This window comes from Toxorhynchites rutilus, chromosome 3, assembly GCF_029784135.1.
Source record: "Toxorhynchites rutilus septentrionalis strain SRP chromosome 3, ASM2978413v1, whole genome shotgun sequence".
NCBI classification, from domain to species: domain Eukaryota; kingdom Metazoa; phylum Arthropoda; class Insecta; order Diptera; family Culicidae; genus Toxorhynchites; species Toxorhynchites rutilus.
The window spans coordinates 103,407,317-103,422,197 of record NC_073746.1 but is presented as its reverse complement, the minus strand read 5'-3'; the positions used below and the strand labels follow the sequence as shown (position 1 = coordinate 103,422,197).

The window sequence follows — 14,881 nt, the reverse complement described above, 5'->3', positions numbered from 1 at the left end:
CACCACCCTTTTCTTTTTTTCTGCGGCCTGCGGCACCATGACTAACACTTTATTTAACTTTCTGAAAAAAAATTGAATCCCACTGACATAGACTCATACACAGACTAAAGATTAGATATCTAGGACATAAAATTTTTGAACGAGGTTGCTACTACTTCTATGAAAAACTGAGTAAAGGAATTTCGGACTACAAAAAACAGGAATGATTTGCAACTTTCATTTATTGTGCAATTTCAACTCAATTAATATTATTATATCAAAATATAGATAACTTTGAAATTTATATTCCATTCGATTCCCTATTCGATAATCATAATCATTGAACAGCACGAATCAACAAGGGTGCATCGGGTTGGGGCTTACCTGCAAAAAAGGAGAAATAAAAAAAACGTTAGTTCCAATTATTTTGGGAATAATTTGTTGGAGCATTTGCTTGTTTCAGTATTATCAATTATTGTTTCACATTGTTTTCAAATAATGTAGGTAAGGATATATTTTGCTATCATCATGAAAATGAACAATTTTACGAGTATAATGGAATTGTTACACACCTCAAAACACAGTATCGTTCCAGGACCGTATATAAGAAGTGCCAAACATCTGCAATGACAAGCGACAACATTAATAACCATTGTTGAAGATAGGCTGTTGAAATACAGTTAGATCATGTTTTATCAGTAATTGTATCGTTTCATGAATTCTCAAGTAATGTAGGTAAGGAATATTTATTGAAACTCATCACCGAAAATAACTGTTTATACGTGTTCGTTTATTACTACAACTCACCTTCATCGTGGTTTTTCCCTCTGTTTACACGATCTGAAAACGAAAGAAATTTTTTTTTATTCTTTATTTTTAAGACTTTCAGCCTCCTGGGCTGGTTCGTCTCAGAAAACGAAAGAAACATAAATATTAATCAGAATAAAATATTTCATAACGTTGGAAGGAAAACATGTAACAAATGCATCCAAGATGAAGAAAGCAGAAGGTTGGCCAAGATCATCCGACAGGAGTGTCAAAGGTCAAGTATTGTTCTGGTCCATCTTGAGACCGCCTGACCCAGGCATTGAGGCGGTCGGACGGCTCTAGTCAGGACGAAATGTTTTAAAAATTTACCGGGTAACCTACCTAAAAGAATCTTCCCGTGGGCTTGTTCTTGTTTTCACAATTTTCTGGGGCATCTGGAAAAGAGAAAGTGTTACAATTAAATGAATCATTGTTTTTTTTTGTAAAGTGTGAAATTGTCACTCAAAAATTGATGATTAGATTTGGAATTAATACAAATCAGGATAGGCCTATGAGCATGTTAGTTTTGTCCATATTTAGGAGTGCTCAACAATGTAAAAAGACAATGACATGAGCAATTATTCCAAATAAGACATATTGGATACAATTTGATGTTTCGGTCAGTATCCTTATTCATTACCGGAATCAAACTAAACTGTATGTAATTATACAAAAATTGACATCTGTTCCAATTATCGAGTGCAACAAATGACATGCAATTACAAATAATAATTTACCATAGTTTAGTCAGCATTAAGGGCAACTGAAACACTGCCCCAAACACTCGTCAAACATGGTATTTCGTACGGTTAACAAAAACTCGTGGTAAGCAAACATACATGAAAACATCTTTTATACCAGCACATATGAGTTTCAACTTACCTCAATTCGATATATCCATTTTCGCATCAAACTGCTTATAAACAACTTGTCAACCATCACTATCACGACCCTCTGTAAGCTGTAACGAGAAAATATTCGAATGTAACACATTGTTCTCTTGGAAAGGCTGATATGTGATCAATATACTATTCATGTTGTCACTTTTTTCAGTACGAATTTTTATCAGCATCGTTTTACCTAAGACAGGGATAACTGAATGATTCTAAGTTCATCATAGAAACATTTATAAAATATCGATTACCGCCTCCGAAATGAGTTGTAACATTTTATTTGGAAAATTGATGCTGCTCACCTTGTTCAGATGAATGCATATTGCACTGCAGGCTTCCACTTTCAATTCCCATCAGTCGAATCTGTAATAGAAAAAACCATTCAAAATTATTGACATTTCATTGGTAGAGAGAGAACCTGAGAGGTCTGTTTGGAAGCTAGAGTGATATATCAGTGCGATTCTTTCTCAGCATCATTTCCTAAGACAGGGATAACTGAACAAATCTAAATCATCATGATATTTTTAAGGAAATCAACAACATATTACTCACATCATAAAAAAAGTTATGAATTCAAATAGAAAGTATGAAAAACGTTCAAGAAACTCTAATCTCTTATTTAAAGCAACTCTCAGTTGATGCTGGGATATATAAAAAAAAACTAACTTACCTAAGTCGGAAAGTTTCGTTGAACTGTAGTAGCCTTGGAATCTAAAACTGTAATCAGTGGATGTAAAAAAGAAAACTGTTTAGTATCATTTGGACAAACTATGAAATGAAATGAGGAATTCGCAAATTTCTTCTTCAGATTAGAACTAACAACATATGAACATTCAGCCTGGAGCGGTACATCAATGTTCTAAATAGAATTGCTATCATCATAAACGGAGCGAATTTATGTTTAAGTGATTGAAGCCTGATAAAATATGTTACGCACCTTTGAATTATTCCGGTATCTGTAGCCAGCGGGAGCAAGGCGCCGTGTTTATTTTGGTTTCTTTATTCTGAAAAAAAGAATTTTTTTCAGAATAAAGAATCAACATGATTGCGAAGTTCGAATTAAAGAGTTAAAGAGTTTCGAATTTTGGAGTACGAATTAAAAATGAAATGTGGATATGGTCAGTAAGGAACTGGTTCATGTAAGAAGACAATTCCTCGTACCATATCGTTGATGTTGTCCACATCGGAGATCACTTAGGTACATATAAAACAAACGCTAAGTGATTGACTAGTAGAGGACAAATATGTTCATCAAAACTCGCTCGATTCGAACAATTAAATACTCACCTTTTAATTAATTATGACACACTGCACTCCAGTTGTAGAAGAGAACTGTAATAGAAGAGAAAAAAAGGGTGATATTTGTTTATAACAATTATTGTAATAAAAAAAAAGTTTGAAATCAGTTGTCGTTACCAACAACAGCGGACAGGGAACCATAATCGGCCCAAATCTGCCACTTTGCTTGAGATGTAACAACTTGTTGTCGTCTCCAGAAAGGACAGCGAATTTTATACGACTCCCGTGTTGACGGAAACCTCAAACACGCCGTTCTGTGAAGAGACTGATACGTGTATCTGTAATAACAGTAGTTTACAGTGGTTTATAGTTTCACAGGCACTTATTTCGAGTGTGTGAATGTACAACATAATCCCCACCCATAGAGAGTGCAGAGTCGCAAACAAATATAACAGTATTTCAGTTTTAATGCAATCTCCAAATAATAGTATAATAAAAAAAAATATCTTGTTTTGCTAATTCAAACGTTGTGCTTTGTTTTCGACCGGACTTAACTTATAGAACCATGACAGGACCCCGCCAGTGGTAATCCTTTGTAGACACTTACAAATGTAAGATTTTTATCATAATTTTCAGTCCACATTTTCGAACCGACAACCTTATACCGATTTTTGATCCGAGCCCGAACAGTTCGTAAAACGCTATATAGTTGTTGACGAACCTGCTTGGACACATAGCAGAATGTATTTGACCGATCGTTGTGTAAAATGATTGACACCTCTGTTCATGAGAAACTCACATTCGAAGTAGAAAGTCACAATCGTTGAAAAATGTCTACGCGTCAACTATTTAGAGTGCTGTTTGTAGCTCTTTAGGGGAGTGTTAACAAGGATGTTTAGTGGTACGTGACAGAAGTACAGACAGCTAAAATATAGAAAATTTATTTTTCTTTCAGAAAAAATATATTCAAAAAATTATTCCTTAACACTTTGAAAATGTGTAGAAGCGAGGGGAAGCAATGTAAAAACACCGATACAATTCTATATAGTTGTTTACTTCTTACGATTGCATGCGATTCGTACAGCCACATTTTCGTAAGAACCTGCAAGTAATGTCACCGTGGCCTGAAGGTCGGCTAATAAAGGCTCGAACCTCTGCGTTTTAATATAAATCTATGACCATTAAGAAATGATTCATTTCATTTCGTTGATAGCGGCAAAGTTCCGAATGCAAAATCGAGACGACTGTTTTTATTGGCAACCCAAAACCATACTTTTCGTCTCGTATTCCGAAAAAAAACCCCAAAAGTCCCAGAGTGTCGATTTTTGACAAAAAAAAAATTTCGAGATGACACTAGATCTCGACGTTTCATGCAACTTTAAGACATTTGGCATCAATTTTTTTTTAAAGCCCTGATTTCCTTTATCTGGTCGATTTTCGAAATTTGACATGACCATTTTCGCGACCACTCTAATGTATAGCTTCCGAACATGATCGAAAAATCAGCAATAATTTATTTAAATTCCCGATATTTGCTGAACTGAAAAGAATAATCCAAGGAAAGACCATTGAGTCAGAAAAAAGGAAGTCTTCTCTGCAACTGAAGCGTATCCTGTTGTCAAAGATGAATCACCCACACAAAAAACTGTTCGAATTCGGATCGAAATCGGTAATCGATCGTCGGTTCTAAAAGTGTGGACTGTATGGAAATCTAACTCTTTTAGGATTACCACTTCTGAGTCATATCATGAATCTACAAACTAAATCCGGTCAAAAACAAGGCACAATGTTTGAAAATAACACAATGGGATTGATTTAATTCTCTATTTGATTCTACTACATCTCTGCCCAAATATGCATGGTTGGCGTTACCAACACAACTCTGTGATGGAAAACGCTTTTTTCTTGTTTGTATGTGAATAATCATGACTGCGAACAATTTAAATAGACTAAGCACTATTTAATAAATATGCAGGATGGATGGAGGATGGATGGGAGGACCAGCCCAGGAGGCTGAAAGCCTCTCAAATAAAGAATAAAAAAAATTGGATGGGAGGATGTAGGATAACCCTTGAAGGATGTTGTTGTCAGTGCTTGTCATTTTTGAAACTAAGGAATTAAATTCTTCCCGATTCCTTCCGCTCAATCGAGTCATTTTCGAATGATTGATTTTAATGGGGATTGAGTGAAATTGGATTATTTTCTCAATTAATCTTTTTCATTAATTTATACTGTCGTTTCCTTTCAATTTGGAAAGCAGAAGCTTTTTTGACAATTGAACCCGCTCAAATGGGTTATATTCATTAGCATCGTCTAAGTCTGAACAAGGTGCAACAAGAAATGCAGTAGGTTCTTTATTAAGTCGTGTTTTGCATGATTGGTACCAAAGAACAGAAGTTTACATACCTTACAAAGCCTATCTCTTCTGATAAGGCGAACTCGGAACAAAATGCGCACCATTCTACCAATGTTTGACAAACCTGAAGAGAAAAAAAAGAATGTTACAATTTTGATCTATTAGTGAATCGCTATATTTACATTTATGTCATAAATGTAACAATAGTTTCCACGGTGAAAAAACAAGTAGACATAGAGTCATCAATTTGGTCACCAGAATAATAAAGTAATTTGCTCTTGTCCAATAGCGAAGCAAACGCAGTAAAGGATTTTACCGCGATCACATTAGAATGGACATATAGAAATTCATAGAATTGAACAAAATTTTGAATAAATAATATGCAACTCACCTTCTTCATACAAGTGAAATTGGTACAAATTCCGAGTTTTCATTTCCGCGTTTCCTGAAATGAACAGAGAGATTCAATTAGTATTTGAACATCAGTTTTCTGATCATTGTAGCAACGGCGACAAAAGCATCAATCAGATAGGGCAAGTCTGGGTAAACTGTAGTTTCAACAACATGAAATTCTGTCCCCGAATGCGTATATTGATTAAAAATCATCATTCAATGCGAGTTACGGAATGATAATACAAATGTGTTAAATTGTCGTCTCACCTTAATTATTTTCAGATGCTTTGGCTACAGTGTTTGCTTGTTTGTTTCCCGACAACAAACGTTTCCTGAAATAAATTAAGAATTTCTAATTATTGATGTTAATATTGCGTGAACCTTGGTCTCTATTTCCAAATGTGATCAGATCAAGCAAGCTAATATGGGTAAGTATGTTTCAACAACATAGAATTCTGTTCCCAAACATTTTAAACTCATCATAAAAATAATAAATTATATGAAAGATATTTTTCTTTGCTTACCTTAACACATTTTAGGCTTAGACAATCGAAGAATCAAAGGTACAATTCAGCCAGATCTGAAATTGATGAGATAAGAAAGAGACAAATGAGATTCGACTCAATGACATACAAGTTCGTGAAATCTTGTAAGGAGGTTCAGTAAGACCAATCGAATATTTTTGTTCGACATTATTATTACGTAATATTCATTATTTTTCATCATAAAAAAATAAATAGCCTTAAAAAGAGAAGGCTTTTTGTACCCACCATAATTCTTAATGCTTCTTCTGGGCGTAGATCGAGGGAGTTCAAAACGATATCTGCAAAAAGGAAAATATCGTTAAGTTGCTATTTCTTGTTCAATTACTGGAAAAAGAGGCACAACTCAATGCGAGCGACGGTCGATTTTTAGTAGTTTTGGCGCCTCAAAAGAAATGAATTCTGATTGGCCAAGAAAAATTCTGATATTTAATACTCGTTATTTTGGCAAATACTAGGCAATGTCGATCAACTACTAATAGCCACCATCGCTCACTTTTTCCTGTGTGTATGCAGACATCAGATAGGGCAAGTCTGGGTAAACTGAAGTTTCAACAACGGAAATTCTGACCCCTTTATGCGTATATTGTGTTATAAATCATCATGAAAGCTACACAACCGATTGGATAAATCAGTGCAAAAAAAATTATTCTCCATATGAGGTCAAATTTCATTTTCACACTAAAACATTTCCTATGAACAACTAAATTCTTACCTGGATGCAATGCCGCCGATGTTGTTCAAAATTCAACTCATGGATGGCTCTGTAATGAATAAAAAAACAGTCACAATGAGACGATTTATGAACAACCTCATAAGTTCGTAAAACACATAGATGGCATGACTACTTAAGTATCCAACTAATGTTTAGGAAATACATACAGGGTGCGTATTTTCAAAATGGATAATAGAATGAATATGTCTGCAGCGATCGCTATCGTTGTAATTGCTGTTTTTTACAATGACATAGAACTTTGAATTGGCACAAACTTTTTGATATGTTCGTCATTTTGAACAGCGGTCACTTGCTTAGTTTGATTTGCCATTTCATTAAGAATAAACTGAGAAAATGCCAGCAAATTGTGCAGATTTTCTCGGAAAACCAGGTTCAGTGAAAGAAACCCATTTCGAGCTATTCGTCCATTTTACGGCCGACATAATCGTCCACCAAAGTCAGTCTTTCAGCCATCAGGATAACACGCGTCATTAGATACGTCGTACAATGTGTGGTGACGCTTGGTGACCGACGGAATCATTATTCTGTTTTTCTTTAAAACTATGAAGAACCAGAATGCAAATAGTTAACCAGCACAAGGTTACGATCACCGACTTATTTGTACCACAATGGAGGGGCTCAGACGGAAAGGGATTTAAGAGATTTTCATTAACTTTTTCTTCAGTCAATAACTCAACTGCAAAACCGTTCCAATTTAAGTTTGCTATAGAATACGATAGATGAGGTTCTGATCTATCTTCCACATTGTCAAATACAGCCGAGAATGTTTTTGCATCTAAGTTATGACCAAAAGAGAGACGATGTAGAGAAATCGATCGACTTACACCCCTTTCATTTTGAGTCCCTCTATTTAGTCCATACATTTAATGTGAAGGAGCTTTGGATTCGAACAAGATGATGCAAAATACAACCGTTAAACCATTTTTTTGTTGTGAATCTCCAATCTATGTGAAGTGTTGGCACATGATCCCTAAAATTGAATGTATTTCGAGTTACGATGGCAGAGGTTATCAAATAGGCAATCTGAGAAGATATCCAAAAAAACTTCTCTCAATTAAGTCAAATCGGCGTAATATTATGTGACTTTCCGCGACTTCCAGCAGAACTTGGATACATGCCATACTACAAGCCCAACCTTATTATTTTTTGCGTAGAATGTTTCCGGGAGAAGTAAAGTTTGTATTAAAAAAAATGGACAAAAATTGCCGATTTTTTATTTTACACACACTGATGACATTACCCAGGCAGCATCAATCATAGTAAACCATGAGTCAGCAGAAAAAAATTGACGTTCAGAAGTGTGCACGTTCAAAGAACGGTATCTCGCCGCGTCGAGAACGGATATCATGCGGCACTTTGCGGACGTCGGATACACCCGTTGTTCCGGCGCCTACAACATCTTGTCCCTTTTGGGCAACAAAAATAGCATCGAAAGAAAGCCCGGTTCCGGACGGCCGACGACCCTGAGCGACAAGAAACTTCAAAGGATACTTTATAGTACGAAGTGCCTGCCGGAAGTTGCATCGTTCATCAAGAAATACCATAAGGCGCCGGTGTTCTGCCCGTATTTGGCGTCGGCTCACTACTCGAAGCAATCGTTAAGGAGATGGAGCGGCTAAACATCGATTTGGTACCTAAGTCGGCGAACCCGCCCATCGTCCCATCGAGAATTTCTGGACAAAACTGAAGCGTAAAATCTACTCCAACAATCTGTCCGCGAAAACTGAGAAGGAATTGATAAATAAAACGAAAAAAACTCAAAAACATGCCTATACCCATGTTTTTGTCCGCCATGGCGAATGTTCCGTTTAACTGCCGGAAGGCCGCTCACGAGGACGTAGAATGTTTTTGCAAGCAAGCTAATATAATTACCATCTGTCTATTTTTTTATCACCATTCGAAAAAAAGTTCATTATTTTTTATTCACAGCTTGCTTTGATAGACATAGATTGATTGAGAAAAATTGTGAATATTATGATTATCAAATACAACTTTCAAAATCCATTCATCCTTGTCAAATTCATTCAAAAATTCAATAATCCAATTCAAGAGAACGCACTCTGTATCAATCATTTGATGTGTTACACAATTTAGATTATTATTGATTGCGAATTCCTCAGATTAGAACTAACAACATGGACTTGTTCAGCCTGGAGCGGTACAACATATGTTCTAAATATGATTAATTTCATCACTAAAAATCCCAATCAATAAACCAAACATTCGAACTGAATGAAAACGTCTACAACTCTTATTTGGAATAGTACGAATACAACGGTCGTTGAGACTTACCTCTCGCGAAATAGCAAACGGAGTTCAACGCAGTTTCGGTGTTCTGGAAAAAAAAATAAAAAAAACACGTTATAACATTCGACAAAAACATATCAATGTCAATTACTTCATGAAAAAAAATGTCGCTGAGATTGCGAGAAAGGAATCGAGATTTGGTCCGATTTCTTTGCAGATTTTCATCTTTGCTCTAGTCCAGTAGAAACAAACATCGACCGAAACAAACACAGGTCAACATTTACAAGTGAGCTGGACGGACACTTCTTGAAGTTTTGCCATGAGAACAAACAGAAAGTGAAACTGTCTGGTAGCTAAAATATGTAGTAATGTGAAACTTACCACAAATTATCTCTGTTACGTGGAACTCGTTCTCTCTGTTATCCACATATGAGGGAACAAAAACGTTCATCTGAAAATTATAAACCGAATGATATGCCGTCAGTATTTGATTATTCGAAAAATCATTCAGTTTGTGATTTATGTATTTATCAGATTAGAACTAACAACATGGTTTGGTTCAGCCTGGAGCGGTACAACATATGTTCTAAATATGAATAATTTCATCACGAGAGTTTGCAGTAAATTGGACTCAAGGGGCATGATCAATCAGACATAAAAAACTAAAAAAAATTGGGAAAAAAATAATTAACTGTGGTTAAATTGATGAAAAATTCACCGAAACGCTTCAACTAATGAAACAAGTTTATGGACGCTTATCTTTTTTGTCACCAAATTAATTTTACCAAAACACCAAAACTTATTTTACGAAAAATCTATTTGGTGCAGAAATTTTCTGATATTGCAACCAAAATGTACCAACTGATCATTACTCCTTCAACTTATGCCGAGAATTTCGGAGAAAATATTTACCTTGATTATTGTCAGCTGATGGGACGAGTTTAGGTCAATGCAACCTGTAACGAAGACAAAAAAACACTATCAAAATTATGTTCGGTGATGATTGCAGTATTGCAGTAGTGTTCGGTTTCGTTTTATTTCAGCAAGTTGGAAAACAACACATATGCGTTCTGCCTGGGACGGTACATATAAATCCAGAGTTCATCATTTTATTAATAAAAATAAATATTTTTACAAAAAAATCGATTCATGCCATACTAACCTATTATCGATCATGAACATCTTCGTCTTGAACAATAAGTTGATGGACAAATATGCAACCTGAAATATAAAAAAAATACTGTAAATGATATTTGCAAACAGTACTGAACTCAGTAAATAATCAAACGAAAGAGTGATCTGTCACTAGTCTTGTGAAGGGCAACCGAAACGGGCCATTCAGTACCCAGCAAAGTGACTATCTATTATTCTTGTCCTCTAGCCTTGTCTAGCCGAACCATGACAGAATAGATTCGGTTGATAATAAGGTATGTGGACTAAACCTTTTGGACAAAATGCGAACGATATTGGCAACCCGTGATAATTTTACAAAAGAAAAATAAAAAGAAATTCCAGCTTAACACTTTAATCTCATAACGGGTGAGAGTTTTAGGGTTGACGAGTAAGTGAACAGGAGCGATCTTTTTTTATGGTATGCTTGCCAGAAACTTCGAACTCACAATCAAACGCAATGCGAAGACAGAGGTATCATCTCGGTTTTCTCAGCGGAGAACTTAATCAATTACTTTTGTAAGGGCTCGTGCAGGTCAGATGCTTTTGTTACAACAATCAACATCACTCTAGTTGCAATACCGCTAGACAATTGTCGAGGTTACTTAGGTGAAAAGTTGTACAAAAGGGAACTTGAACATGAAACTCATGTAGAAGATCCAACTTAGTCATCGTGCACAAATGACGTAATGTGAGAAGGGGGAGAAAAAGGTCGGAACACGTTATTCAATAGAGTTGGAAAATTTAGAGTCTAATTTTGTATTCTATCCCATTTAGCATTCATCCTAAGGCGCATCAAAATTGATCATAAAAATATTCAGAACACAAAAATGGCAAATTTGTTGGTAGTGTATTCAAACAGTCATTAGGGAGGATATCCAGTGTAACTGATGATAGATTACAACACCTATTACTTTAGTCCCAAGCTTCCTTTTGAGTCAAATATGGGCGCATCTGATCCAAATGGTCTGCTCGGACAATGTTATCAATGGTTATAATTTAATTGATCAAAACTGCTCACCTGTGAATGATACAGCAATACACGGCGGGACACTCCGCATCACAGTAGTCCTGGAAGTGTAAAAATAAGCTGTTGATTAAAATCCCCATGAGAACTCGATTGTATTTAAACGCTCAAACAAAAAGGAAGGTTGTAGGTAATACGCATAAGGGAATCAGCCAATGAAATTAGTTGACTCCCAAGAAGAATAAACCTATTTTACTATTGTCCTTTAAGCGTCAGAATATTCCTTTGTAGCGCGACTATTCTGTGTCATGCAGGACATATTCGTAATTAAAAGTGTGAGCGTTTCAGAAACTAATGTATTTTCAATCGAATGACAGAAGTGTATTTCACAGTTGCCCAAAGTTTCGATTTTGAAAAGAAAACGCTATCTGTCTCGAATTGGTTTCCAACTCGTGTTGTGCGGGTAGGAAATTTCAGCAGAGACATTCTGAGGAGAGCACTCTGAACTGTATTTGAAAATGAAGTTATCTACTAATCTTTGAAGAAAAAAGTACATACCGTTTTCGATACAATCGGCATCCTGGGAAATATTTAGAACAGAAATATTTTCGCAATGATTCCTGAAACATAAAACAATAAAACAAACCATTAGAATACAAATTACACAAATAATGCTGCAAATATGCATGATTTAAACAAAATTAATGTCGTTGCACCGTGCGATGTAGAGTCACAAATAAGCTCGGGACTCCAAGATACCTGAGAACGTTAATCTGGTCCAAATGTTCAATGCCTAGTCGAATTGAATGTGGAAGAAGCATATAAAGACGTTTGGACCATCAAAGCTCTCAACGAATTTTACAATATGAAACTCACCTAAACAGCGCAACAGCTCAATTCAGTCATATTTCGGTGCTCTGGAAATAAAATCTTATTTGTATTAAAATGCCATTGAAAAAGGGTATAAATTTCAAAAGCGACCGGCAAATGTTTTGTCGGTGAGATTGCGAGAAAGGAATCGGAGTTTGGTCCGATTTCTTTGCAGATTTTCATCTTTTCTTTCGTCCAGTAGAAACAAACATTAACTTAACGGATTAAAGGTCAACATTTACAAGTGAGCTGGACTGTTTGTAACTTGAGATCGAAGAAAATCCTTATTATAAAACAATCAAAGTAAGCTTACCGATTGTAGTTGAAGTGCGCCATGGGTAATTTCCTCTTGAATCTTAGATGGCTGAGAGGATCTCATTCCAAAGCAGCATACCTCCTATCCCTAATTACAAAGAAAAAAATCGCAAAATATCTAACCTAGATCGAAAAGATAACCACATGCATGAAGTTTTATAGCCATATTTTTATTCACGTTCTAACGCGCAGCAATGTTGTTGTTTTGACATCGGCAATTACAGTTATGTTGGTCTTGTAGTGCGCAAACAGAAACTGGCTTCCACAGCCAGCCAAAGAACGAAAAAAAGGTTTGCCCTAGGTAGGAAATAATAGTAAATGGTGGCAACAGTACCGACCACTCGGTTGGTATTGGCCACACCACACGCGCACGCCCGCAAACTGAAACGGCTTATCGGTTGGACTTGGCAACACGTTCCAATTCATCCTTCTTCTTGATAGCATACGAGTTGGAAGATCCCTGGAAACCAGAAACAAAATGGATGATTTGAAATGGGTCACAAACCTGCGATAAAACCAAGCACATATTTAAAGTTGCACTTGAGATTTTGCATTATGCATGCAATTGCTTTTCGAGATATGATACGAAGTCACTTCACTCTTCAAGGATTTTCCCTGAACTACTTGGCAATGGAACGATGCGCAACCCGAGACGTTCGGAAGGCAACTAATAAATTATTCCAGAAATCTCTCGATTTTATACAAAACGAAAAGCAACAAACTCACCTTTGCAGCGTTGATCAACTCATCAGCCAAGCATTCGGCAATGGTCTTAATGTTACGGAATGCAGCTTCACGAGCACCGGTGCACAGAAGCCAGATAGCCTTTAGAAAAAGAAAAGTAATAATGTTAGCACCGTGAATCTTCAATTATTAGAAAAAAGTTGTAATTGAGCAACTAGAACACTTGATTTATGTTTCATGAAATCTAGCGACTTCAGCCACTCAATTTGGGGTTTAATATCCGATCCGAATGGAATTGAAAATAAACATACATTCAAAATGGTTCATCCAATATGCCTGTATAGAATCGGAAGCTAGAACATATGCCCCTTATGAACAATACCCTACCTGGTTCACACGACGCAGGGGCGACACATCGACGGCTTGACGACGGACGGTACCGGCACGGCCGATACGGGTGGAATCTTCACGTGGGCCCGAATTGATGATGGCCTGCACCACAATCTGCAGGGGGTTTTCACCGGTCAGCAGATGCATTATCTCGAAGGCATGGCGCACAATGCGAACAGCCTTCAGCTTCTTGCCATTGTTACGACCCTTCATCATAAGCGAATTGGTCAGACGTTCCACAATCGGGCACTGAGCCTTGCGGAAACGCTTGGCAGCATAACGGCCGGCGGAATGAGGCAGATACTTAGCGTGCTTCTCCTTGACGGCAATGTAATCCGAAACAGAGATGTCCGAAATGTGGATATCATCGCTGCTCCAGCGACCGAACAGTTTGATGTCCGGAAGTTCGGCAGGCTGCACAACCGGAGCCTGCTCGAAGACCTGGGGCTGAGCGTTATCACTCTCAAAGGTGTCGTAAGCTTCAACTTCAGACATGGCGCTGGAAAACACAAGTTCTTTTATCAGTATTTTCTGTAGCAAATAGAGGGAAATTACTTCAGCAGTTCTCGTTCCAACTAAGCGCGTGAGCTCTATTTCACTTTATAACACTATTGGTTCCTTTTCTTGCGTTGCTTAACCGTGAAATCATTCGGAGAAAAATTGAAACCCAACACGTGCGCGTGATGGTTGGTGAGTGAATGAACGAGTCGACCTTCTCGCCTAACCCACGAAGCTATGAAACTTGCAGTCGCATATATGCTCGCATACGGCCAAAAAGAATTTCCTTTCAAATCACTAAATTCCACCAGCCTTACAGTACCTCCAGATCCCAATTTCACGAATTGAAACTTAGTTGAAACGAGCAGCTGCTGTTAGTGAAAATACGTGAAAATATTCACTAGTTTTGGTAGAAAAATCAAAAGATATTCACTTATTTACGTTTAACACGTCTGTGTTTGACAATGGTAAAAGCCGGAAAGAGGAAGCATATCAAGTTTGATGCATCAGGTTGGCAGCACCGATTACCGACAGTTGCTGTTTTCCACTCAAATGAGATGTGAGACGTTTAATGTTGCGATACACTGAACAATATGACACAGCAGTCATACATTCCGTAGAAACAAGAGATAGTTCTTGCAAATATCATACGAATATGAAGAATACAAATAACATACAAATATGGGCCCATTCCATACCAAATACTGTGGTTTTAATTGTTTTTTTTTATATTTTCATTAGGGTGACAATTTACATTTTAGGGGGGTCCAAAAAAATCAATTTTTCTTCCTTTTT

At 36.7% G+C, this 14,881-nt stretch overlaps 1 protein-coding gene and 1 long non-coding RNA gene across 3 annotated transcripts; both read right to left on the bottom strand.

Annotated features, from left to right (window-relative positions):
- Nucleotides 1–203: 203 nt before the first annotated feature.
- LOC129773418 (uncharacterized) lies at nt 204–12,497 on the bottom strand. Its single transcript, XR_008742682.1, has 22 exons — nt 12,206–12,497; nt 11,888–11,949; nt 11,384–11,433; nt 10,355–10,413; nt 10,105–10,148; nt 9,574–9,643; nt 9,238–9,280; nt 6,925–6,973; nt 6,438–6,490; nt 6,192–6,247; nt 5,935–5,999; nt 5,666–5,719; nt 5,325–5,398; nt 2,967–3,011; nt 2,617–2,683; nt 2,350–2,396; nt 1,982–2,042; nt 1,669–1,747; nt 1,129–1,181; nt 787–819; nt 552–600; nt 204–363 (listed from the first exon to the last, which is right to left on the bottom strand). It is a non-coding gene; the product is annotated as an uncharacterized LOC129773418 (long non-coding RNA).
- Nucleotides 12,498–12,663: 166 nt separating this feature from the next.
- On the bottom strand, nt 12,664–14,653 carry LOC129773417 (40S ribosomal protein S5). 2 transcript variants are annotated; one of them, XM_055777022.1, is made up of 4 exons: nt 14,520–14,653; nt 13,586–14,087; nt 13,241–13,339; nt 12,664–12,974 (listed from the first exon to the last, which is right to left on the bottom strand). In XM_055777022.1, the coding sequence occupies exons 2-4, from the start codon at nt 14,081–14,083 to the stop codon at nt 12,906–12,908; spliced, it is 666 nt and encodes a 221-aa protein (XP_055632997.1). In that variant the 5' UTR covers nt 14,084–14,087; nt 14,520–14,653; the 3' UTR covers nt 12,664–12,905. The 2 variants fall into 2 exon arrangements, with proteins under 2 accessions (XP_055632997.1, XP_055632998.1); XM_055777023.1 differs by lacking the exon at nt 14,520–14,653 and adding an exon at nt 14,144–14,295.
- Nucleotides 14,654–14,881: the final 228 nt, after the last annotated feature.

Bases quoted from the DNA above. Each gene is read 5' to 3' on its own strand.
- LOC129773417 (XM_055777022.1), bottom strand. From the start codon at position 14,083: ATGTCTGAAGTTGAAGCTTACGACACCTTTGAGAGTGATAACGCTCAG. The intron at 13,340-13,585 runs GTAGGGTATTGT...CTTTTTCTAAAG, and splicing joins CCCTGCGTCGTGTGAACCAG to GCTATCTGGCTTCTGTGCAC. The intron at 12,975-13,240 runs GTGAGTTTGTTG...TCTGGTTTCCAG, and splicing joins AGTTGATCAACGCTGCAAAG to GGATCTTCCAACTCGTATGC.